General features: G+C 48.5%; 1 protein-coding gene across 1 annotated transcript in view; it reads right to left on the reverse strand.

The window, feature by feature from the left end:
* The window catches only part of MYO18B (myosin XVIIIB), a 235,423-nt gene that overhangs the window by 122,063 nt on the left and 87,073 nt on the right, over positions 1-26,287 (reverse strand). Inside the window, exons 21-25 of the mRNA XM_049697804.1 lie at positions 23,962-24,071; positions 13,437-13,502; positions 8,684-8,812; positions 6,730-6,873; positions 5,156-5,245 (exon numbers count right to left, since the gene is read on the reverse strand). Of these exons, the coding sequence (XP_049553761.1) occupies positions 5,156-5,245; positions 6,730-6,873; positions 8,684-8,812; positions 13,437-13,502; positions 23,962-24,071 (539 nt within the window). The remainder of the gene's footprint in view (positions 1-5,155; positions 5,246-6,729; positions 6,874-8,683; positions 8,813-13,436; positions 13,503-23,961; positions 24,072-26,287) is intronic.

Genomic DNA, 26,287 nt, shown 5'->3' on the forward strand with positions numbered 1-26,287 from the left:
GTGGAGCAGGCAGAATGCTCACCTGTGGCCACGTGCAAGTGCAAACCGACACAAACACGGTAGCAAGCTGTTGGGCAGCATCTATGAAAACTGAACACAGAAACAACTTAAAACCCAGCCATTCCATCCCTAGGTGTATTCCTAACAGAAGTGTATGACCTGTGCACCAAAAGACACGTGTGAGGATGTTCACAGCAGGCTTGCTCTTTATAGTTGAAAAAGAGAAACAACTGAATGTTCCTTTAGAGTAGAAGGGATAGAGAGCGGTCTCTGTGCATAATGGACTACTCTACAGCAAAGGGAGGGAGTGATCCACCATCACCCATGACAAGGTGGATGAACGTCACAAATGATGTCAAATGAAAGAAACCAGACACAAATGAGTAGGCATCTTCGATGAATTTAGGTAACGTGCAGAAACACGGAGAAAACTAATCTATAGCGTCAGAAGTCAGTTTGGTGGTTATGGGTGGAGGGTAGTGGCTGAAAGGGGGCACCGGGGGGGAAGCTGAGGGAAGCTGGGAGTGACCTGTGTCACACTCTGGGTGCTGGTTGCATTGGTGTGTCCACTTTGTGAAAATTCATTAAGCTGTACACTTAAGATGTGGGCACTTTTTTGTATGTTGGACCTTAACCTAAGTCTAAAAGGCAGGAGGAAAGGAGAAACAGGAGGAAGAAGAGGCGGCAGAAAGGGGGGTTTGAGAAGGAAGAGGAAGAAGTCCTAACACTCAGTCATCTAAATGTGCTTCCTGGATAAAGCGCTGCTTTGACTCCCGGCTGAATTCTCTTTATGGCACTGGCATCACACCCTTGGCTTGCATTTCAAGGAGATGCTACCAAAAGCATTCCTACAGACCCCTCTTGTATTTACTGTGTGAATAGTGCCCTTGGTGCCCTTTTAATGAGGATTCATGAGAGAAACTTCTCTAATACCTAGATTATCTCAATACCCTGAAAAGTTACTTTTTTCTCAAGCAACAGGTGTGTGTGTGTGTGTGTGTGTGTGTTTAACCTAGGCACAACATGTCTATGGAATATCCTGTTTTCCTCTTTGCTTTGGTTGCTAGGAAGCTCAGTGTCAAAATTTCGGCCCACTTTGAATGGTTCCACTCACCCATCCTGTGTCTATTCTGTTCCTGGGGCCGGGCTGACGTGATGAGCAAGACACATCCCTGCCCTTGGGTTCTCCCAGTCTAGCTGGGACACAGGAGGTGATTAGGTTGCACCGATCAATGCTGTGAGGGAAGGAAGCACAGGGCCAGGGGTAGAATATAGTGGGGGCCTAACCCACCCTTAGAGGGTCAAGGAAGGCTTCTTGGAGGAAGCACCACCTGAACTCAGTAAGAAGGGATGACCAGACATTTACCAGGTGAAGAGGGTGGAGAGGAATGTTGCAGGCAGAGGGAACAGCACAGGCAAAGGCTGTGAGGTGAGAGTGAGTCTGAGGCCAATGGTAAACGTCTATATTCTAACTCTTTCCCTGGTTTTGTATACTCCTCAACTCTTAGTTCCCTTTGCTCTGATTTTCTTAGCTTTAAATTTTTATCTTATTTTTTCAAGGCCCCATGCATTCAACCGTGTGTGACACAAAGACAAAAAGAGCCTGGACAGAATATTCCATAGGTGCTGACATGTCTATGCTTGGTTCCGGTCTCAGAAGCCTGGCTCCCTCCCTCTCTCCTCCCAGTGTCCCGTAAGCTGGAGCTCTAGATGCTAAAGATGCTCACCGCATCCCTCTCTCCAAGTCTCCCCCAGCAGCTGACACATCGCAAACTCCCAAGTCCAACCTGACAGCTCGAGATGAATTACTGCATCAAGTGTCAGCTCGGCAGGAAGGAATTTCTACTGGGAAGTCACCAATATTCCCCATCAGCCCACAGAGCTCCAATTTTTTGCTTCTGCTGCTCTACTCATGGCTACTTCCGGCAAGAGAGGTCAGGCCACTGGCCCTCTGGAGCCTCGATGGAGAACGTAAGGCGCTCTCAGTTGTCATTTCGTCTCCGCCTCACAGTCTCGTCCACGAGAGGGGCACCGGCTCATGGCGCAGCAGCCCCGCCCGCCCAGCTTCTCCTAACTCTGTGTGCAGACGTGACTCTCACTTCCAGGGGCCCCTGCCTCTTGCCTGACCATGGGAGTGGGTGTGGATTGAGCAGACAGAGGACCCTTGGTGGGGAGAGTGGACACAATCACGGGGAGGATGAGAAGGGTGGAAAAGAGACAGCCCCCCACCCCAACTTCATTCCATGCCCCACGTGAGCCAGCGAGGCTCAACTCAGGCTGCGAACGTAGAGCGAAGGTTGAGTTATGTTGGCTTGATGGTGAATCTAATTTCAGTCCCTATTAGCCATCAACCAAACCAAGCAATATTACCAGTAATGACAACATCACAGCCTCGCCGGCAGAGAACGCTCTAGCTTTGCTCTGGACTGAGCTTTATCTCATGTTGCTTCAGGACCTTTCACTTGCTGTTTCTACCCTTCCTCCAGATCTGCACAGAAACGGGTACAGCAAATCGTTCAGATCTACATTCAAATATCTCAGTCCACAGAAGTCTTCCCTGACCACTCAGGAAATACTGGCCCCCACTCGACCTCCCTCCACTGTCACCTCGCTCTGCTTAATACCTGCAGCACTCCACGATCTGAAGTTAGTTTGCGTGTTTATTTACTTGTGATCTGTCTCCCTCTATTGGCCTGGAGACTTTGTGAGGACAGGGACTTTGCTTTGTCCCTGGCTGTATCCAAGGGTCGGTCCAGTTGAATGTCTGCCACACGGGAGATGCTCACAGTATGTGATGAACATGGGAATAAATCAGCTCCACCTGAACTCCACCAGAAGCCTGTGAGGTACCCAGGGCTTCCTGAAGAAAGGCAGCGAAGCATTCAACTAGGGTGCAAAATTGAAGGGAGCACCGAAAACCTCAGAAATCAAGATAAATTAAAAACGTTAATGCAATCTTTAAGAAAATCAAAATTAATGCCAAAAATCTGTGATGACTAAAATATCAAACTTTTAAATAAAGAATCAAGACAGGATCCCACTGTGCAGAGTTCGTCACTTGCCTCACCCTAATCTTGGCCTGTAAACCCTGCATTTATTTAAAATTCTGATATTCTGCTCATCCTGGATTTTTCTTTCTTTCTTTTTTTTTTTTTTGCGGTACGCGGGCCTCTCACTGTTGTGGCCTCTCCCGTTGCGGAGCACAGGCTCTGGACGCGCAGGCTCAGCGGCCATGGCTCACGGGCCCAGCCGCTCCGTGGCATGTTGGATCCTCCCGGACTGGGGCACGAACCCACGTCCCCTGCATCGTCGGCAGGCGGACTCTCAACCATTGCGCCACCAGGGAAGCCCAATCCTGGATTTTTTGCATTCAATTTACCTCTTAAAAGATACTGCATTAAATACTATTTATCTCGCTGAGTTTTTTGGTGCCCCTTTTAATTCTGTGCCTCAGACACACGCCTTCTTCTCCTCACCTTCAGCCGGGCCCTGAGAACTGAATGGGATGGCAAGTTTTCCTTGGAGAGCTCTTTCCTGGTCTCCCCACAGCTCACTGACCATGCCCCCACATTATACGGAATGAAGACGTGTAGGGGTCTGTAATCTGAGATCGTCTCCTTGGGGGCAGGGCCATCCAGTTCACGTCTTCATCCCCAGCCCACGAACTCAATCCCCAGCCAAAGAGAGAAAACCCCGGCCTGCAGTCACACACACCCCAGCCCAACCTTCCCCAGTCATGTGTCCCTTCCATCCCAGAGTCGGCCACTATGCAGAATCTGGCATTATTATTCCCATGAATATCTTTACACCATAACTACTTAGCTATATTCCCCAATCACTGTATAGTATTGTTGTGCACATTTTAAAAACTGATATGTACTGAACATATTTTAGGCATTCTTTTGTAAATTAATCCTTTTCCTTCAGCATTTTGTTTTCGAGGGCAATCCATGTTCGTTCATGTATCTCTGGTTGAAGGGTCACGAAACGTCTTCTATAAAGAGCCAGATAGTAAATATTTTTAATCTCTGCAGGTCATACAGTCTGTCACAACTACTCAACTCTGCCTTTGTAGCACAAAAGCAGCCAGACTAGGCACAGATGAATGGGCGTGGCCGTGTGCCCATAAAACTACAAAGAACAGGTGGTGACATGGATTTGCCCTGCGGGCCATGGTTTGCTGCCTCTTCATCCATTTTCACTTTGCTAACTGAGTTTTTAGTGTAACAAAATGTGTTCATCCATTCTGTCAACAGACTCCCTTTTGGGTGTTCACATTTCTTCAACATGACAAATGTTGCTGCTATAAGCTTCTTGTCTTTTCATTTAGGTGAGAGAGCTTCTCCTGCATGTGTACCTAGAAGTGGAATTGCTGGGCCACAGGGTACAGGCAGCTTCATCTTTCAGAGATAATGCTAGATTGTTCAAGAGCCATGAGATCAATTTCCACTCCCCCCAGCAGCATGCGCTCCTGCTGCTATGCCCCTGCCAGCACTTGGCTACATCAGACTTCTGGATTTTGCCCATCTGAAGCGTGAAATGACACCTATTGTGTTAATTCACATTTCCTGATTGCTAGCTAGTTGCTCATCTTTTCACGAGTTTATTGGCCATCTGAATTCCTGATCATCAGAACTCTTGCTCCTGGGAACTGCCAATTCCTAATTTTTGCCCATTTTTTTAAACTGGAGTGTTTGCCTTTTTTCCAGTTGATTTGAGGAAATTCTTTACATATCCTGGTTACTCTTTATCAATTATATGTGTTGCAGATTTCATCTCCCAGTATGTGGTGTGTCTCCATTTTATGCTCTGACGATCAGAAGTTGATTACTTTACTGGGGTCACAGTGATCATTTCCCCCCTGTGATTTGTGCTTTTGTGACTTATTGAAGAAATTCTTCCCTTTGGAGCCAAATGACATGGGTTTGAATCTCAGCTCTATACTTGCTGGTTGTGTGGCCTGGGGAAGGTACCTAATATCCCAGAGCCTAAGTTTTGTCCTCTGTAAAACGAGGACAGTAACAGCATGCACTTCACGGGGTTACTCTGAGGAGGCCCGAAGGCACTTAGCACAATGCCAGGCTCATCCTCATCACCTTCTCCATCAGCAGACCTCCCCCCGCACGGGGACCCCACACAGGAGGGATGGGGCTACCTTGCTCTCCAGAAGGTCTGTGTTCTGCCGCAGATCATTCCGAGACCTCTCTGACTTTTCTAGCTTCTGTCTCAGCGCTGTAAGCTCCGCCTACAAAAGCAAACACCTTAACAGAAGCCATTCTGCACTGGAGGTATAGGTTCCACGTACATAAAGAGTGGCCAGGGAACGAAGTAGGCAATTCAGCAGCCTATCTGTGATGACACCCAGATGCCAAGTTCCTACGAGGGATGTTTTCTTTGACCATTTCTGAACATCAATGGCTCTGCTCACGCAAGTCTGGTCTATACCAGCCCAGTCTAGGGGCTGAATGCAAATACTCAGAACAGGACCGCTGCTTATCCTGAGACTGGGCACGCCCGAGTGAGACGGGTGCTCAGCTCTTCATCTTCCCTAATTATCACTTTTTGGCCAGTGGGTCAGCACGAGGTTACAATACCACCATCAGGAGCAACTGAAATGCCCACGCACTGAAGGCTAGTGGAGTGAACCATGAAACACACACACCAAGGAGGCCTATGTGGCCATGAAACGAGAACAAGGACGACTTCTTTAAAAATGGGAACCATGTGACGATATATAAATGTATCACATTAACATGTTGCACAGCTTAAATTCACAATGTTGCAGGTCCAATATACTTCAGTTAAAACATTTTTTTAAAGAAAATCCAAAACAATAGACATGCCATGATTCTTAAAATATATTTTGAAGTGAAAAATGCAAGTTGCAGAAGAAAACATAGTATGCTACCTTTTGTGTAAAAAAGAAAGGAACCATTAGTTTAGTGTGTGTGTGTGTGTGTGTGTGTGTGTGTGTGTGTGCACAGGCATACTTTGTTTCATTGAGCTGGGCTTTATTGCACTTTGCAGACATTGCATTTTTTTACAAATTGAAGGTTGGTGGCAACCCTGTGTTGAGCAAGTCTATTGGTGCATTTTTCCCAACAGTATTATTTTTCAATTAAGGTACGTACGCTGTTTTTTTAGACAGAATGCTATTGCACACTTAATAGACTAAAGTATAGTGTGAACTTTTGTAGGCTCTGGGAAGCCACCAAATTCACGTGACTCACTTTACTGTGATACCCACTTTATCTCGGTGGTCTGGAACTGAACCTGCACTATCTCTGAGAAATGCCTGTATTTGCTAATTTTTGCAAAAAGGACCAACAGGCAGGATAAACCAGAAACCAATCAGAGCAGTTATCTGTAACAGGTGGGTGCTAATAGGGTAGAAGGGAGAGTAAGGGGAGTGCCCCCTGAGAGATAAGAAGATAAAGGACTCAAAAACTCTCCCCTTGAGTCTCCCGGATGAGCAGTAAGCGAGCGTTTGCACGCCCCCGGGGTGGTGATGGCGCCTCTGACCAGCACCCACTAGCCCACAGAGGAGCTGGCCACATGGTGGAGGGAGGTCTGTGTCGAAGGGAGCAGAGGGATATCTGCAAGGGGGCAGCGAGGGCTGTTGGCGGAGCATTCCCAGATGAAGAATTTCAAGGGGTGGGGCACCGGGTATGGATGCAAACACTAAGGGGCGGGGCGGAGGGAGGCGCCCTGCCTGCCCCGTGCACCCACCTCCTTGGCGCGGAGCTGCTCCTCCCCGATGGTGGCACTCAGCAGGGGCCGAAGGGAACCCAGGAGCTGCCACCACGGCCAGTCCTTGACCGCCAGGAACACAGCCACATTCTTCTGGATGCACTGGGCAGCCAGCCGGTGAATCTGCAGGGGAGGGAGAGTGGAAACTGAAGGGCCTTTTCCAGCCCAGTTGAAGGAGGCAGAGGGTGGCAAAGGGGGTACAGGAAATGGGTTTATCCTAGTGGAAGGGATTGGGTAAACTTAAAAAAAAAAACAACCTTCCTTTCATGGAGTCAGGCTCCTGGCATCAATATTAGGCCACAGTTTAATCTTGCATAACCTAATAATAATAATAATAGGACAAGGAGTAGAAATATTATATAAAACAACAGGGTCACCTCTTACATGGGGATCAGGCTCAAAAGTCACTGTGCAAGGCAAAAACTATCCTCAAAAATCCCTGACACTGCCCGCGAGAAACAGTGGCCACGATTATGTCGCTAGTTGATATTTAAGGAAGGGATATTATTTTAAGCGCATTTAAACACAAATTCCATGCTTCCCACTCTTCAGTGTGCATCGGAATCTCCTGGAATGCTTGTTAAAACACAGACGGCTGGGCTCTACCCCAGAGGGTCGGATTCAGTGAGTCTGGGGTGGGGCCCGAGAACCTGCATTACCCACAATGCAGGTCCGGGCACCACACTTTGAGAACCGCTGACCTAGTGCATTCTTACCATAGGTGGGAATCAAGCTGACTAAGAAGCCAGAGGCCCTTTCCCTTTGCCACCATCACAACAGCCAAGGTTCGTACAGCTGGCACAGCGCCTCCTACGGGCCATACACTGCCCAGAGCATCTTACACGCACCAGCTTAGTCCTCACTACAGCCCTGTGAAGGTAGGTGTTGTTATTATCTCCATTTTAGATGGGAAAACTGAGGCACAGAGAGGTACAGTCACGTGCCCAGTGCCACACAGCTTCTCAGTGGCAGTGTTAGGATATGAACCCCTGCAGTCTGGCTGCAGACACAGCCCAGGTGCTTAATTAACCTCTATTTCAAATCATCCCAAGGCATAAACTACCTGAGTGCAGTGCGCTGGTAAAACTGCCTACAGTATTTTCACTATTAATGTTCTTGCCTTTTTCTGTTCTTACCAAGTACGTACAAGGGAATTTACCAATTGACATGAGCTGGAGGCATGTGCGCCGAGAGTCATTCTGGCGGCAGTAATTAACAACGACAACACCAAGGCAATGACAGCTGGTATTTACCGAGCAGTAACGAAGAGCCACGTACTGTACTACGTGCACATTATCTCATGTCACCTCCACTCAGGTACTACGTGGTACAGATGGGATTCGAACACGCTTCCTGTTTGTCTCCGGAGCCATGCTGCCTTTCTCCATCATGCAGGCTACAGAAAGGAGACTCAGTCTCCGGATATGTCTGAGGATGGTGGCCCAGGGTGGTTCAGGACTGAGGACTCTGACCTTGCCCTTTGGTCCCAAAGGCCTCTGTGGCCAGGTCCTGCCCACGTGCTCTCTGCTGACCCATGAAAGCCAAGTTCTCCAGAGATGGGACCGGTTGAAACCATTTCCAACCCAGGAGGGCTTGGACAACCTCGTGGATATCCTGACCAAGGCTAACATCGGTGGTGATTTGATGTCAGTGTCCTAGAACAATCATATCATCTTACAAAGTGTCTATTAAAGTCTGACCACTCGGGGTGGGTCTGTGGACCAGCCGCACTGGCACCATCATGGGAGACAGGCAGACCCCGTGCTCGCCCCAGACCCACTGGACCAGAATACACACGTTAACATCCCACTGGAGATTCGTGCACAAGAGGAAGCGCGAGAAGCAGGGATTACAGCCCCCAGACCAGCACAGATGGTGCTTTTCCCCGATCCCGCGCCCCTGCCAGGTTCACAAGGCACTTGGGCCCCCGCACCTTCAGCTTCTTGAATTCCTGGCGAGACAGAAAGCCCTTGCAAGCCGCCTGCAACAAGATGATGCTGTGAGACACCAGCTTCTCCCGCTGCTTCTCCAGCCTGGAGACCACGCCCGCCTTGAGGAAGACCTGGAAGGAGAGAAGGCTGCAGGTGACTTCGCTGCCACCGAATCAGACCACCTCAAGTGGGAGGGGCTGCCGCTCAGACCCCAGTTCTCCTAGACCTACCCGAAGTATCTGTCAGTAGCTGCCCTTGACTGGGGGTCTAAATGGTCAGAGCATCTTGCCTCCCGATGCCTCCTCTTTCCCTTCTTCTGGCCCCTGGATGCTCAGAGTGTGGTCCATGCACCTTAGCATGGTCATTGTCACCTCCTGGGAGTTTGTTAGAAACGCAGCATCTCAGGCCCCACCCCAGAGCTGCGGAATCAGAACTGGCATTTTCATTTAATCCCCAGGGGATTCATGCACACACTCATTTGAGAACCCCTGGTAGGACAGACCTGCCTAAGCGTCTCTGTGCACCAGAATCACCCAGGGAAGGTGGTCAATGCGCATTCCCAGGCCCCACCCCAGGCTATGCAGAATCATGGGCTTGGTGTCAGTCCTGGGTGTGCGTTCTTTTCTGATAAGTGCTGTTGGCCCTGAGACAAGCGCCACCCCAGAAATACTTGGTCCTGCCTTATAAGGAGGGGCAGAGAATGCGGGGGAAGTGAGGGCAGCCCTCCTTGGTCAGGAGGGGATGGGGCCTGGCGGTGCCACCAGCGGGAGGTGCAGACACTGAGCAGAACACAGCGGAAAACACAGTTTCCAGGCCCTGGTGCACCAACAGTGGATGAGGGCCCCTGCAGCAAAGTGATCACTGCCTCCCCAGCACCCTCGCGGCTGCCCCCAAGAGACTGCAGGGAACACGGGAGGGTTTTCAGAGGGAACCAGCAGCTCTGGGGCCAGGCCTGCTCCGGCCAACGCGGTGGGGTCATTAAAGCTGGTGTCGCCTCCCCAGAGGCAAAGGAAAGACGCTCTGCTGCTGGGATATGTATGAGTCGGTGACGGGAGGGTTACGTTTCAGACGCCTTGGTGCCGCTTATTTCTAAGCACAGTCCTGTGCGTTTCTTTGCCAGATGTGGCTTGTAGCCCCAAAGGTGTTCAGTTTCTCTGGAGCCACTGGTGAGCTCCACCTTGATCAGTGACATTGTCAAGTAATCCATGACATTATCAATCAACGGTTAACACTGATGGAGCCCTCCTGTGTTCTGGATCTGAACTAACCATTTGGTATGCAGGCAAAGCACTTTACACGCAGAATCTTACATGGTAGTTACAACAATCCCCCCATTTCACGGAGGGAGAAACTAAGGCTAAAAAAGGCATGTGCCAACAACCCTCCACCAGCAGGTGGTAACACCGGGATTTATTTCCCTCTCTCTGACTCCAGACGAGACTACAATTGTCACTGAATGTAATTAACATTTGCATGGCATCTAAATTTTTCAAAGCTCTTTCTCCTATGTCCCATTTTAATATGCAGAACAGTCCCACGAGGAATCTGTCAGCTCAAGGAAGCTGTGTCACTGACTCAAGTTCACATAGCTGGTGGTCAGCAAAGCTGAGACTCGAACCCAGAACCTCAAGTCCACACCCTGTACCCGTTCTCAACATCGGCAAGAAGCTTCACTTCCTCGCTCACATGATCCAAACACCGGGAGTTTGAGGCTGAAATGCAATTTGATTCCAGGTGGAACAAAGGGTCTCAATCGATTCTCCATTCCCTTAAACCTATTTTCTGTAATGAAGACCACTCTGCTAATCCCACAGCAGCCAATCGGTGCTAACTCTGTTTCGCAACCCTCCATCGCTTTACAGAACACTATCAGCCAGGACCACCAAGACAATTAGCCTCATTGATATAAACACACGATTGACTCATTACCTATCAGATTGCTTCAATAATGACTGCATTAATTTCACAAGCTAGTGAGTCCCAAAAGCTGCTATAAAAAAAAAATCAATGATCAAAGTGATGACAGCGCTAGTCCATACATTACAAAAGGCAGCGAGTGCTGCCAAAACTGTTATTGATTAAGTATGAGGCTTTCATTAAAAAGATAATTGGAAACGACCATACGCAGAGTGGGAGTAAGTCATCGCCGCTGCAGAATCTTAGCTTGATTTTTTTTCTTTTAAGAGCATACTCCGACCAGAAGGCCGACGGCATGTGGAATCCCACCTTTTTCATAAATGTCATGGCCCTCGGCACAGGCTTCGATAAGGTACCGGGGGCTGAGAATCACAAAGAAAAATCTAAATTATTCACTTTTCAGGGGTCCAGCTGCTTATCGGGCCCACGCAGAGTGTAACATCCCAACATCCCTATCTTTAAGGGATCTCTGGAAGCCAGTTAGGCAAGCCAAGGTTTAAAAATCTAATATGGCAACCACTCTCCTTTTTGGTATTGCTGAGGAATTAGCTACCCGTCTCTTAGTAATTTTCCAGATTAGAGGAGTTTAATTCTTTAAACATTAAAACGCTATCCTGTTTGACAAGCATCCTGACCCCGTTGGCAAATGCCTGCCACAAATGATGACAGCCAGCCCCTGTTAAAGGACAATTTACTGAGTCTCACAGCCAGCTTGGGAGGTAGAGAGCAGTGGGTCCATTTTACAGATGCGGGAACTGAGGCTCAGAGAGGCTAAATCGCTTACTCAAGATTCACACAGTTAGGCAGTGGTGGGGCCTGGGTGTGGACCAGGTCAGCCTGTTCTCTTCCCCTATTCACAGCCTTCCCACCTATTAAGTGCCGAACCCTGCAAAGCATGAGAGTTGCATCTGCCCTTAAAGATCTCAGTCTATTGCCTTGCCTGGCTTCCCAAAGGGCACAGTGACCTTGATTTGCTCTGGACAGTTTCTTAGTGAATGCCAAGTATTAATAATAATAATGTTTTATTACGGGGATGTTTTTGGCTGGTAGACATCTTGCCTCGCCACTGTGAGACTTTGTATAGTGACTTTTCATCTTGCTGTTTTCTTCCCTGCTCTGCAATAGCTGATGGGATCACAGGGACTGATTTTGAAATTCATGAAATAACTAAGTAATTTATCTAAACAGTAGTTCTCAAACTTGAGCATGTACTGGAATCCCCTACAGGGCATGTTACAACCGAGACTGCAGGGTTCCATCCCCAGAGTTTCCGAATCAGTAGGTCTGGGGTGGCACCTGAGAGTTCTGTTTCCGGGGAGCTCTCGGGTGATGCTGCTGCAGCCGGTCTAGGGACCACACTTTGAGAACCACTGGTCTAGAAGGATGAAGTTCTTGGAGCTGAAGAAGAATTCCTCTGATTCAAGACCATAAACATCTGTGTGTAAAGAATTTGCTGTATATTTCCATTAAGAAACAATAGAACCCACAGCGTATTGAAGAGAACTTGGGGGTTGGACCAGTACAGGTTTCCATGGGAGCTGTGCTCCTGGCTCCCTAGAGGACCTGGAAAAGGGGCTGACTTCCCAGAGGTACATTTTCCTCATCTGTGAAGAAGGGATACTGTAATTATCTCAAGAGAGACTGTGAGGGAAAAGAGGAATAATATATGAATTTGCCTAGCATAGCACCAGGCTTGTGGTGGGAGCCCAGTAACCCAGGGGTTTATCTCCTCTGCTGGAAATGTCCACAGAGTTGCTGCCAGCTCCCAGCAGGATCAATCAGGTTGGAACCACAGCAGACTAACAGCTTCAACCACAGGCTGTAGAAGGACCAGGAAGCCTGCGGGGAGAGGCTCGTGTGTCTAGGGGGCAACGACCAGCGTGAATGACTGTGAGCGCTCCGAGGAAAGAGGTGTGATGGGGCAGCACACTTCACTTTGCAAGAGGTACTAATGGCCAATAATGCCACCAACACTTTACAGGGTACCTGAACGTGGAAGGCAATTAATTGACAAAGGTTGCCTGGGTGCCATTAATCAATCAGTAGATAACCAAGTGGGGAGGTGGTCCCTTGGTCTCTTCTCTCTCCAGTTTGTATTTCTAAACGTTGTCCCTACTGCCCTGCCCTCCTCCTGGTCCTTGAGTTTCCAACCTCTGTTCCCCACTCCCCACACTATGACCCAGGGAACGCTAGTTCTGGGAGGTGGTAATGCATCTTCCACAAAAACAAAAGGGTGAGGGTCCCAGGGTCAGATCATCTGGGGAGCCCCAAACACTGTATTTTCCCTCTTGAAAACTTACAAGCTGCATGAGCATATTAGGGCTCCATGGAATTCTTCTCTAAACGTTTCAACTTTTCTGGAAGGGTTTCTGGCTCAACACCAGCTTGGAGAAATCTACGTCTCTCAGCCCTAAAATCACGTACCTTCTTCTCATGCCCTTTCCTTTCACTTACTGCTGCTAATCCGCTAGGACGGCTGTTGTGTTACAGTTGGTTGCAAAGCAAAAGTTACAAGGCTCGGAGTGAAGATGGGTGTTTCTGAGGTTCCAAAAGTCCTACCTGAAGTCCAGATGTTAATTCTCCAGGCCACTGAGGTCCCTGGGAGTGTTACCTCTAATAAATGATATTCCCCAATGTTATTTCCTCCCACATTATAACATTTTGTCTTAACAGCCTTGTTACATAACAAGGGCAGAGATCACTTAGCCCTGTGTTCAGCCCTCTCTGGTGGAAAGGAGACACACAGAAGTAGTGGATGCTGAGGAAGGACAAGACTCAGGTCTCACGTGCGTCCCTGACGTCATGGGTAGAACGGCAAAAGGAAGAAGCTCTACTCACCTGGCTGTGCCCCACGGCCACTGTCTTCTTCTCCAGATCCAGGGTCTGCAGGAGCTCTGCCACAGCCTGGGAAAAAGAGGAGAGTTAGAGAGGAAGACAGGCTGAGGGCAGGAGACTCCCAAAGTGGAAGGCCAGCTGGCTGCATGGCTGAGGGATACACCGGGAGAGAGAGGGTGACCCCACGTGTCTGTGAGCTAACAGAGCTCCACCTCCCCAGGTAAGTGTAGAGGAGGAGCACGTACTGGGCACCTACTGTGTGCCGCCCACTCTGCTGGGACCTTCACAGACACCACCTCATTTCAGCCTCACAGCAACCCTAGGTAGGTCGTCATACTACCACGCCCATTTCATAGAGGAGAAAACCACAGATGCAAAACTAAATGGAGGATGTGTCTGCTACGGAAAACACCATGGCAGTTCCTCGAAAAATTAAACATGCAGTTACTATATGATCTAGAAATTCCACTTCTGGATATATACCCAAAAGAGTGAAAGCAGGGACTTGAACAGATACTCGCACACACTCATATTCATGCCAGTATCATTCACAGTAGCCAAAAGGTAGAAGTAACCCAAGTGTCCATCAACAGATGGATGGATAAAGAAAATGTGGTGTATACGCCCAACGGAATATTAATCAGCTTTAAAAGGGAAGGAAATTCTGACACATGCTACAACATGGATGAACCCTGAGGACATTATGCTAAGTACAATAAGCCGAACACAAAAGGACAAATACTGTGATTCCACTTACATAAGGTCCGTAGAGCAGCCAAATTCATAGAGACAGAAAGTAGAATGGTGGCTGCCAGGGGCTTGGGGAGGGGGAGGGGGAGTTAGTGTTTACTGGGTACAGAGTTTCAGTTTTACAAGACGAAGGAATTCAGGAGATGGATGGTGGCGACGGCTGCACAGCAGTGTGAATACACTTAATACCACTGAACTGCACGCTTAAAAATGGCTAAAATGGCAAATTTTATGTTACCTATGTTTTACCACCATTTTAAAAACACAGAATGAAAGCATTTCCCCAAGGTTATAAGTTACACATGGGCCGAACCAGACCCGAACCAAGGTGTGTCGGGCCACACTGCAACACCTATGTCTCGACTGCTTCCCAGGCCCAAGACAGCTGCAGAGGGCCCTAGGCTACTGGGGAATTTACCTGCTGTGTCCCCCGTGACAGCCTCCCCAGCACCCTGTCCTTCTCATCACATGTGCCAGAGATGGCCTCACTCTCCCAAATGTGTGAATAAATAGCGTGGCCTTTAACCCTGTGTTCCTGACCTAGGTTAGGGAGGGAGAGCCTGTGTTTAATTCACCTGTTTCCTCCACTGCACCTGGTACTGTTCTATGCATACAGTAGGAGCTCGATAATTATGACGACTGAATGAGGGAACGCCCAGCAAGAGAGACCCAGTGAGGGTAGAAGCGGGGCAGGGTTGGGGGGGAGTGTGGAGAAAGGCCACCCCCTCCAGGAGAAACAAATTCACTCAGAGATCCCTGGATGCAGTCTTAGCCAAAGCACCAGCCATTTAACGGAATTTTCCTCTTGTCGTCCAGGCCTGCAGGCTCTGAAACAAGCCTGCCAGAGATCCGTACCCTCAGATGAATGCAGGTCGTGCCTGGCTCCCTGGTGACTGCCAATTCTCCTCCCGCTGCACCCTCACACCACCCCCTCACGGACCTTCCATTCACCGGAAATCACAAAGTCTATCTTCAGAATAAGCTGTCAGAAAAGTAATTGCGACACTCAAAGAAGCAAAAGGTGTTATGAGACAGAGTAATCTGGTAGATGAGTTTCAATTCCATGGGTCATCGACATCACAGAAAACTTCCTAAGATACAAAAAAAAAAATGCTTATTAAAAGCCTACTCTGAGGCTGTAATCTGGGGGGAAGTTTCCTCCTCTGACCTCTGAGAGGAACATTCCATAGCGCCCCCTCCAAAAATTCAGTGGTTTCACTTAGTACATTTTAGCCAAAAATGTTCCAAGGGAGCTACAGGCAGCAGAATGCATAAAACCAACATATCCATATCCAACATATTCTTGTGCAGAGAGAAAAAAAACCAACATTTTTTTTCTCTCTGCACAAGAAGAAAACAAAATAAACATTGGCTGAAAACAAGATGGACGGATGGAAAAGAAATGAAGCCTACAGCTGGTGACAATTTTCTAACCTACTTTGGAGTTAACGCCCAGAGCCCACGTGTGGGAGGAAAAAATCAGGATGTGGAGTTAGATCCACCTGGACTGAGATTCTCGTTTAACCACTCACGAACTGTGTGACCCTGGACAAGCATTTTACTCTGAGCTGCAGGCTCCTCTTCAGAAAAATGGGGGGAAATAATGGCAGCTATGATGGAAGACTCTGTGGCTGTGCTTGTGGAGGGCTTCACAAAATAGCTGCATACAGTAGGCACTCAGTAAACATCCTGAGCCTGTCCTGATGTCCTGGAGCTGGTCCTATCGGCCTCTCTCTTGGATAAGATGGCGGTGGTGCTGCAGAATGCGGACTAAGCTTCCATGTCTCAGGTGTACCCCAAACACGGCCAAAACACACAACCGTCCCCACAAGATCCAGGGATTCTTCTCCGTCTCCCTGCTTTCTTAGAGCCCTTTAGAAGTCTGTGTAGCCAAGCACATTAGACCTCACGGAGATATTCTGTCCTGTTGACCTCACTGTACAGATAAGGACGCTTAGGTCCAAGTGACAGAGTGAACAGGTGGCTGCGGGCACTGAACTGTGCTTCTGACCCTCATTTTCCTCACCTGCAAAATGATGCTAACATTCCCTGCCTAGACGGTACAGGGGCTGGGACAATTAACGGAGGATATGTACATGAAAAGGACTTTGTCCGTGACTCTGTACTCAGCTGCTCTCATTATCAACATTAATATTACTCTTAGATTGAGCCATATGAAATTGTCACTTGCTTAGGTGAAATACCAGTGATTTCATTTGTTTCTACCTAATATAATCACTGCCCAACAGCCAGTTGGTGGATGACAGAGCAAAAATCCAGGTGACTGTAAGAAATTTCTTCCTTGTTCCGCATCTTTATGGAATCAGCTAACCCATCTGAATTGTCCCGACAGTTGAGGTAAAACCTCTCGGCATGGAAGGCTGAGTAAAATGTTGGCCATTTTGCTTCCAAAAAAAGAGTTTTCCCTTGTGTTTTGGGGTCTGAGCACTGCTCTGAGTGCTCTACCCATAACTCATCTAATTTTCAAACCTCTGTGACTATCTTAGGAAGTTTTATGCCCATTTTATAGAGAAAGAAAGTGAGGTCGAGTGCAATGAGAGGACTTGTCAAACATCACATGACACAACCCCAGGGAATCAGAGAACTCAGCCTGTTCTCTGCCCTCGGACGCTGCGATCCAGGACAGCTCCAGTTTTCGCTAGCTGTGGGACCCTGAGCACGCCGCTCCTCCTCTCGGGTCCTCTTGGTGCCCTATTCGAGAATAGGAGTAGTCACGCCTATGCTACAAGGATGTGGGGGCGGTTTAATGAGACCACGAAAGCAGTGTGTAGGAGTGAGACTTCCAGAATGTCAGTCCAAGGAGCCTGACAAATCCTCTCCCCGCAAAACCATGACAGAAATGGATACAGTTTTCAAAAACAGCAACTTTGATACTCTGGAAATTGAGCAAGGGGATGCAGCAAACTGAGAAACATTTATTCAAGAGAAACTACTGGGCCTTTAAGAAGAGTGGGAGTTTATGGCAATCATGGCCAAGACCCTTCCACTCCCCACTAAGCTCTGTCACTGCAGAGGTCCTACCAGGGCGAGGCAAGCTGTGAAAACCATCCACTTTGCTGCCAGAAGGGGTTCACTTACAAGGATCAAAGCAAGGGGAAATGCCACACCCAGGAACACTGTCAGAAGCAGTAGTGCTCTTGGCAGCAAACAAATGGAGAAAGTCAATGGCACAGCCAGCCTAAGACTGTTACCCTGAGAGGGGCAAGCAACGGGCCAGTGACTAGCCAGGTCCCACAACAAGGAGCTATAGGGAATAGGACAGTCATAGTGGGCCTTGAGAACCTCCCATAGACTCCTGGCAATCTGGAAGGCTACACGCATGCACGGGAGGGACTGAGAGACCCTTAGGCATGTATATAACCCTACCTAAATATAAGGCCACGTGCACAGGCAGAAAACATGTGAAAGAGCCACACAGAAAGTGAGATCTGTGGCACATTGTAAGTGCCTGAATGTCGGATCCATTTTCCAACCCACACAGAGGACCGTAAGGATTAGATAAAAGCTTCACAGATTCAGAATGTTTGACCACAACCTCTCCTGACCACTAAGCTGTGCTGACACAGGGGCAGCTCTTGAGAAACCACAACTTACAATAAAAACAAGAGTGAAACAAACTGAAAAGAGATGGCAGCAGTCTCACAACGTGGGGGAGCCAGACTCCATAACCCTAGTTCAGGTAAGTTACCAAGTAACTGGGAGAAGAGCAGCATTTAGAGGCAGTTTTATATTCTTGAAAATGGCCAGCTTTCCACAAAAAATTACGAGGCACGCAAAGAAACTGGAAAGTGTGACCTATACCCAAGAAAAGCAAAAAGCAGTCAACAGAAACCCTCTGTGGGCTCGGATGCTGGACTTAAAGACTTCCAAGCAGCTCTTACGACGCACATAATGTACTTAATATCACGCCTGGCACATGCTAAGTTGCAATAAGTACTAATAACTGGTAGAGGTTCTGAGGTTATAAGCCCCCCTGGCACTGTGGAGTGGTGACACACCCTTCACCTTTACCATTCCAGGCTCAAATTACGAGTCCATCCATGTGCCTGGGAGAAACCCAATGCATGCCTCCACCTGCAGAATCCTTTTGTGTCCTGGAATTTTGCACAGAGCTTTCTCTCCAACGTTCAATAAAAAGCACACAGTCTGACATCTCACGTTAAGCTGAACATGCCAGACAAGCAGCGGAAGACTCCAGGAACCACAAAGAGCCATGGCTGGGAAGAGCCTCCCCAACTCAATCCTCAGCAGGTAGTGTGCTGCAGGGAACCCACGTCTGTGGAGACAGATGCTCTCCTAGTACACCATTTGGCTGCTGTCAGTACAGCACCTTCTCCAGGAAACCCACACCATGACCCAACGGCTGCCATGTGTTTGGGCACCTACTATGTGCCAGGCACTGTGTTATGCCCTATCACATGTTGTCCCTGGTCACACAGCTATCAAGCATCATGGGGCACGGATGAATGGAAAGAGAGATGGCAGATACCAGGATGTGAACCCAAGTCTGTCTGACTCTAAACCACATGCTTTTAACCACTGAAAACTCTCACTTACACACTGATCAAATCATTCCATAAGGGTGGGGACTATAGCTCTGTTCTTTAACTCTATAGGCTCAAGACTGTAAACAGCATGTCTGGCACAAAGCATAAACTATATGGACGAACGTATAAATAACACACACACATATTTATATAATTGGGTTGGTTAACACAGAATGGAAAACATGTAGAGTTATTAAAACAGTAGACCCAAACTGGAGGAGGACAGCAAGGTGAGAAAGAGAAGGATGATGAATAAATTCCAGAGGGCTAAGGCTATGGAAGGCCCTGTAAAAATCGTTTAGCATCATGAGAACGGACAGCTCCCTCTCTCCCTCCCCCCACCCCTCTGCCCCAGTCACGGGCTCACAGGGGCCTCTTCCCAGCAGAAAAGGACTCTGAGACAAATTCAGAGGAAATCGGGAGTGTCTACCAGGGTCTAAGACAGAAGAAGAGTGGCTGCCTTTGAGAAGACAGACTGGCATGCCTTAGGTGTGTTCAGATCAAGTCCCCAGGGACACAGATTTGGTTGGCTAAAATCAATCATCACTGTAGACTCAGGGGAAAACGGTGGGCCCAGGGCTTTCCTATCATGGGATCAGGGAGACTTAGCGATTCCTACCTCAGAAGCAGAGAGACTGAAGGGACCAGAATCTGGGACACCGCCAAGGTGAACCGAATGAGCTCTTCCAGGAACCTGCCTGAGGTCACTCTGGGAGGGCTTCAGTGTGGGTTAAGGCATAATCTGAACCAGATGGGATAACCTGGGAGAGAGGAACGGGACCCACAATGGTTAGAGAGGGGAGACAGGGTCATTTTGGAGACCGGAGCAGGTGCCTGGGTGTCTAGAAGAGATGGGCATCCTCAACGGCTGGAAGTCAGCGTGAGAACACTGCTCCCTATAGAGGGCCAAGGAATGGCCAGAGTGGACTTGACTCCCTTCATAGTTTTGCTTAAGCCAGTTCAAATAATAACGATCTGGTCTTCAAAGCTGTGCTCCTGCTGATAACCTTTTGGTCAACCATCACTGACCACCTGATAAAGCCCAGACTCTATCTCTGCTAACAGTGACTGTGGCCTGGCCCCTGCCAACAACCTCAGACCCTTTTCTCGACACTTGGCAGCATTTATGCTCCAGCCACACTAGATTAGCCACGTAACCTCGTGACTCTGGATCTCTGTACATGCTGTTCCCGATGTGGCTTGCCCTGTACTTTCTCTTACTTGATTCCTCGAAATTGTCCCAGAAAGCTCAACTCAATCATCATCTGCTCTGAGGTGTCTTCCCTGAATGTCCCACCCTCACCCCTGCTGCAAAAATCCGAAGTTTTAGATGTGTTTCCTGGGGCATCCCAAAACTATCCCTCTGTCTGGAAATTACTCATTTTCATCTTTCTTCCCCACGAAGCTGTGTTCTGTTCATTCCTGTCTCTCTGGCAGCTAGCACAGGGCCTGGTGCAAAGGAGGCACCTGGTTACAGCTGGATGGGATCAATAATAATTATTTTAAATTAACATCACAGATAGCACATTCTATACAAAACTTCACCAAATACTCTGTCTTCAAAAGGCTCCCGTTCGGAAGTCCTGTATGAACATGAAGAGATGCTCACCAGCCCTGGCCATCAGAGGACTGCAAGTCAAAACCACAATGAGATACCACCTCCCACCCATTACGATAACTAATGCAAAACAAACAGAAAACCCAGTAAATAACAAACGTTGGCAAAGATGTGGAGAAACTGGAATCCTCGTTGGGGGGAATATAAAATGATGCAGCCATTACGGAAAACAGTTTGGAGGTTCCTCAAAAAATTAAACATAGGATTACCACATGATCCAGCAATTCCACTTTGGGTATATACCCAAAAGAATCAAAAACAGGGTCTCAAAGAGATATTTGTACACTGTGTTCATAGCAGGGTCATTCAGAATAGCCAAAAGGTGGAAGCAGTCCAAGTGTCCACTGAGAGAGGATGGATAAACAAAATGCTGTACTACATAAACACAATGGAACAGTATTCAGCCTTAAAAGAAAGAAATTCTTCTTTTAAGAATGTGCTGCAACATGTGCTACAACATGGGTGAACCTTGAGGACATCACACTGCGTGCAATAAGCCAGTTACAAAAGGACAAATCCTGGGGCTTCCGTGGTGGCGCAGTGGCTGAGAGTCCGCCTGCCGATGCAGGGGACGCGGGTTCGTGCCCCGGTCCGGGAGGATCCCGCATGCCGTGGAGCGGCTGGGCCCGTGAGCCATGGCCGCTGAGCCTGCGCGTCCGGAGCCTGTGCTCCGCAGCGGGAGAGGCCACGACAGTGAGAGGCCCGCGTACCGGGAAAAACAAAAAGGACAAATACTAGATAATTCCCCTTATATGAGGTCCCTAGAGCAGTCAAATTCATAGAGACAGAAAGCAGAATGGTGGTTGCCAAGGGCTGGTTGCGGGGCGGGGGATGGGGAGTTAATGTTTAATGAGGACAGCCTCCGTTTTGGAAAATGAAGAGTTCTGGAGATGGATGGATGGGTCCATGGATGGATGGATGGCAGTGGTGGCTTCACAACAATACAAATGTACTTAAGGCCACTATGCTTAAAAATGGTTAAGTATGCTTGAAAATGGTTAAGATGGCAAATTTTATGTTATATATATTTTACCACAATAAACAGTAAAAAGCCCTATGTGAGGAATTTGAGAGCCTGAGTTCAAATCCCAGCTCTACCACTGCCCCACTGCCCAGCTCGGGGGTGACAGCCTCATCTGCCTCTGCTGTAAAATGGGGATAATTCCCAGAGCAGGGAGGCTTCATCTACTGAGGGCCGTAACCTTTTCACATTACGCCTGATATTTCGTGATGAGGGTCTGTGCATCTGTGTAAAAGGCACACACTATTTTTGTTTCGGGAGCACAACATATCCGTCAGGGCCCCTCCAAATGAGAGTACTTCACTGGGAAAGAGCCTTGTTTGAGCACCACGTGCGTGTTGGGCACACAAGGGATGCACCAAGGCCCATTTCACACCCTGACAATGAATTCCCTCTGCTGCTGTCTAGTGTCTAATGATAATATTGACCTTTTCTAGCTGTCAAACTTGTCTTATTAAATCCTGAGGTCTTAAATGCTTTGCACACAGAGGCTGACAGTTTGCCCACCCGAGCACGTGTTCATGTATAATTCATGGCATCTCATGTTGCCTGGCAAATGAATATTTATCAGCTTTTTCATAAGAGGCAGGATGGCGTTTCCTTTTGTTGCTACCAAAATCCTATGCTGCAGCAAATGAAATCTGTGAGCAAATAAAAGGAGAATAAGAAGCAGCAAAAACTCCCAAGTCCATTCCACTTGTAATTTTCCACTTTCCGAGGCCTCCAGCGAGTGTATGGAGGTGGCTTCGGTTTGGCTACAAGAGAGAACTGCTGAGTCGTCCAGAATAGAAATGCCTCCATATGCTACCCCCACTGCCCCCGCAGACAGCTCCCCCACGCCCCACTTCTGTGCTGTTTTCAACTGCAGAGGAGCCCAAGCCCCTTTCAATGGTTCCATTCCAGATGCTCTGAACAGAGATTAAGACTGGGGGGGACCTAGGATAAAGAACCCCAATGAAGCTTGGTACAGAGTGGCTGGTGGCACCAAGCCAGGCAGAGTTTCGTGGTTTCCAAGATGGGTCGGCGGGGATAGCCTTGCTCCACACCAGCTTGGGTCTGAGGTCCCCTCCCCACGGTGACTCAGGAGGGCCACAGAGAAATGCCGCCTTGTCTGCAGGAGGTGGCCTGTGCCCTGGCCCTTGCTGCAGAAACGAGCCCAGAGAGGACTTAAGAATTGTGACTCTTTTCACTCTTCTTGCCTCACGACTCAGTGAGCTCAGGCATGCCCGGGCACACTCACTTGGAGGGGGAGTTTCAACACGGTTGTGAATATCCAGCCTGTGTGGCTTGGCTGCCATCACTCTGGCCTTGAAAGATGATGATGGTGGTGCTGATGCTGCTGACAGCAGTTCATGTATAATGAGCCCTTATTATATGCCGGGCCCTACGTCAAGCACATCAATTACACTGTTACATACAATCCTCCAAACGCCCCGCTGGAGTTGGTATTATTGTTGTTCCTATTTTACAGATGAGGAAACTGAGGCAGAAAGATGGATTCACTCGTTTAAGTTCACACAGCACCAGCTGGGAGTCAACTGCAGGTCTGTTTGACTCTGGAGCCCAGGCTTTCTCAAAGGCGCTCCCTGGAATCAAGAAATTTGGGTTCAAGGACAAAACCCATGAATGCTCGGCTGTGTGGCCTCAAGGGAATCATCCGTCTCCATGAGCCTATGTCTCCTCATTTATAAAAGAGATGTAACAGGTCTTGTTTTGCAGGGCTGTTGTGAGGATGCACTAACGCTTTGCAAATTCTGAAGAGCTCTATCATTGATTAGCCGGTGGCCATTCTCAATAGAAACATTTACCGAGGCTTTGGCACTAGGGGTGAAGACTTCCGGCTCCAGAAGTTTACAGTAGAGATGGAGAAAGGAGATACCCAGGGGCAGAAATAACAAGGTTAGGTACATATATTCATTCATTCATCCAACGGGAAATTTATCGAACACTTGCTGTGAGCTAGAGAACACACAGGCAATCTGGGTATAATTTCAGATAAGGATAAGTGCTATGCAGCTATTAAAACAAGATGATGAAAAAAAAAAAAAAAAAAACAAGATGATGTGATGGAGAAGAGCATCTGAGCCAAGATCTGAATAGCAAGATGACAATGACACTGGCCAGGCAAGGACTGGGGAGAAAAGCGCTCCAGGCAGAGGGGACAGTTAGTGCAAAGGCCCTGAGGGGGGTGTTTGGGACCACAGAGTCCTCTTTTCATAGACTATATCTCAGGGTGCTGGTGCCGAGGGGAACACTCCTATGGGTGGGAATGACAACTTCTCATCTTGCTAGGAGCCCCCCTGGCTGGGACTTGCTCTTTTCATGGCTCTAATTCTTTCCCTGCACTTCCTCATGCAGGGTTTCAGAAGGACCATTCTGGGGTAGGCAGTGTCCTAAGTGACATGGCAGCGGGCAAAGTCTGGAGCAGGGGTCTGAGTCAAAGCTCATGCCACCGTCACCTTAGCCCCCAAGGCCCAGCTCTCGGATCCCGGCTGCCCCAGCTGCCCCCGGGGCCATCCCTACAGAACAGAAGCACTGGGGCCTCCACCCCCATCACCCGGCTCCACATACCTTCTTCTCATCCACTCTCTCGGGGGCCGACTTGAGCTTCTTCATGAGCAGAGGGTCCAGCACCTGAAATCTTCGGCGGAACTGAGTGAGCCCCATGTGGTCAGCGTAGCCTGCGGTGGGGGGAACAGAAGAACAAAGAATCCAAGTGAGAAGCCCAGCCCAGGGGTCCAGGGGTCTGCTCCCAGCCTTGCTACTCACTGTGTGCCCTCACGTCTTAGGGCCTCAGTCTCCCCATTTGCTAATTTAAGAAATTGGGTTCAATCAGCATTTCCCAACTGCATTCCCCAGAACAAGGACCCTATAAAAGGCTCCAATGAAAGTTCGAAAAAGCTGCCCCCTCATCTGCTTCTCCGAAGGTCACAATCTGTGTGAGCACTGACGTCAAAGGCTCCAGACCCTCTGCAGGGAATTTGCCCTGATTAGCTTCGCTTAACCCAGAGTTCTCCAAACCTGCTGGACCATGGAAAAAAAATTTTTTTTGGTTTAATACTTTTTACCGCCCCACAGACCGCATGTGGGAAATGCTGCATCAGACGGTATCTACATGTTAAATCTAACATGTAGGATGGACACAGCTGCACCCTTCTGTGTGGGAAGTGGCATCTGAAAAGCTCCTGAGAGAAGGTGACGTCTGAGCTGGCCTTTGAAGGGCCGTGAGAGTGTGCCAGCGGATTTGGTGTGCAAGGAAGTCCAGGCAGAGGGAGCCAAGGCAGGAAGATACAAGGTCTGTTTCACAGTCATCGCAAAAGCAGTTACTGAGCTTTTATGTGTGCAAGACACTAGGATAACAACTTCCTTGTGTTACAGACACTCTGGGGACTGTATTATTACACCCATTATGTAGATTGGAAATTGAGGCCCAGAGAGTTCAAGTCACGTAGCCCAAAGTGAAGTCAACCCTAACTCTCCCAGATGGGATCCAAACCCAGACAGAGACGATAACGAATCCAGTGAGAGTAACCAACGATGAGGTGAAAGACAAGCAGGGACTGGGTCCCCAAGGAACTTGACATCAAATTCCAGACCTCGAAGCTTGGACTTCATCCTGGATACAAGGGGCGTGGTAGATCCTCAGTTGCCTTAAAAAGACCCCTCAAGTGGCTGGATGGGAGAAGGTCTGGTAAAATCTCACTCCATTTTGAGACTTCACTTTACAATAAGCCAAATGAATGAACCATGAGGAAGAGTCATGGTGGGTACATGTGGCAAATCCATGAAGCCTTCCTGGGGGAAGAGGAGGGTTTCAGGCCAGGTTGGAAGGATGCTGACCGCACAGAGACCTGGGGGCTGGGAGGTTACAGGCCTGTCCTTTTGAGTCAGACTTACTTGGGTTCGTATCTCTCATCTGCCCTGATTAGCCCTCTGACCAGCGACAAATGACCCTATTTTTTTGAGATTCAAGTTCTTCACTTGTCAGATGAGAGTAATAAGATCTCCTGTCACACAGTCACGATGAGGATTAAATCCAATAATGACTGTAATATTGGGCTGGCCAAAAAGTTCGCTCGGGTTTTGCTGTGCCACCCCGAAAGAACTTTCTGGTTAACCCAATAAAGGAGGCTAATGTGTTTTGAGCACTTTCCCAGGTCCAGGCACTTTTCTGTTATTCCCTTATTAATTCATCAACCCACTCGACAGCTCTCTGAGACCTGAGGTATCACAGGAGATAAAAGGCAGGCACGATCTAGGGACCTGCCAGTGTCAGCCACAGTCAAGCCCAGGCCAACTGGCTCCAGAGTCCGACCTGTGCCCGCCAGTCTGCCCCATATGTAACGTTCGCTGAGCGTTTACTCTCCTCCAGGCATTGTGCTAAGGGCTCTATGAGAACAACATCAATTAGTGTGCGTAACCGCAGTGCCCAGCACATCGTAGGTACCTGAGAAACAGCATATGTATGTATGCATCATGCGTGCATGTGTGTATGAATTCAGGCACACCTGACATGTTGCGGGTTCAGTTCCAGACCACTGCAGCAAATCAAACATCGCAATAAAGCATCCCCAAAACTTTCTGGTTTCCCAGTACGTATAAAAGTTATCTTTAGACTATACCATATTCCTTTTCTTCAATGTTAAACTCATCTTTTTTTAATATTTATTTATCTATTTATTTTGGCTGCGCCGGGTCTTAGTTGCAGCACACGGGATCTTTGTTGCGGCATGCGAACTCTTAGTTGCGGCATGTGTGCAGGATCTAGTTCCCTGACCCAGGATCAAACCCGGGCCCCCTGCACTGGGAGCGTGGAGTTTTACCCACTGCACCACCAGGGAAGTCCCTAGACTATTCTATTAAGCATGCAATACCACTACATCTAAAAAACAATGTA

The sequence above is a fragment of the Orcinus orca genome, chromosome 15 (genome assembly GCF_937001465.1).
Source record: "Orcinus orca chromosome 15, mOrcOrc1.1, whole genome shotgun sequence".
Lineage (NCBI taxonomy): Eukaryota > Metazoa > Chordata > Mammalia > Artiodactyla > Delphinidae > Orcinus > Orcinus orca.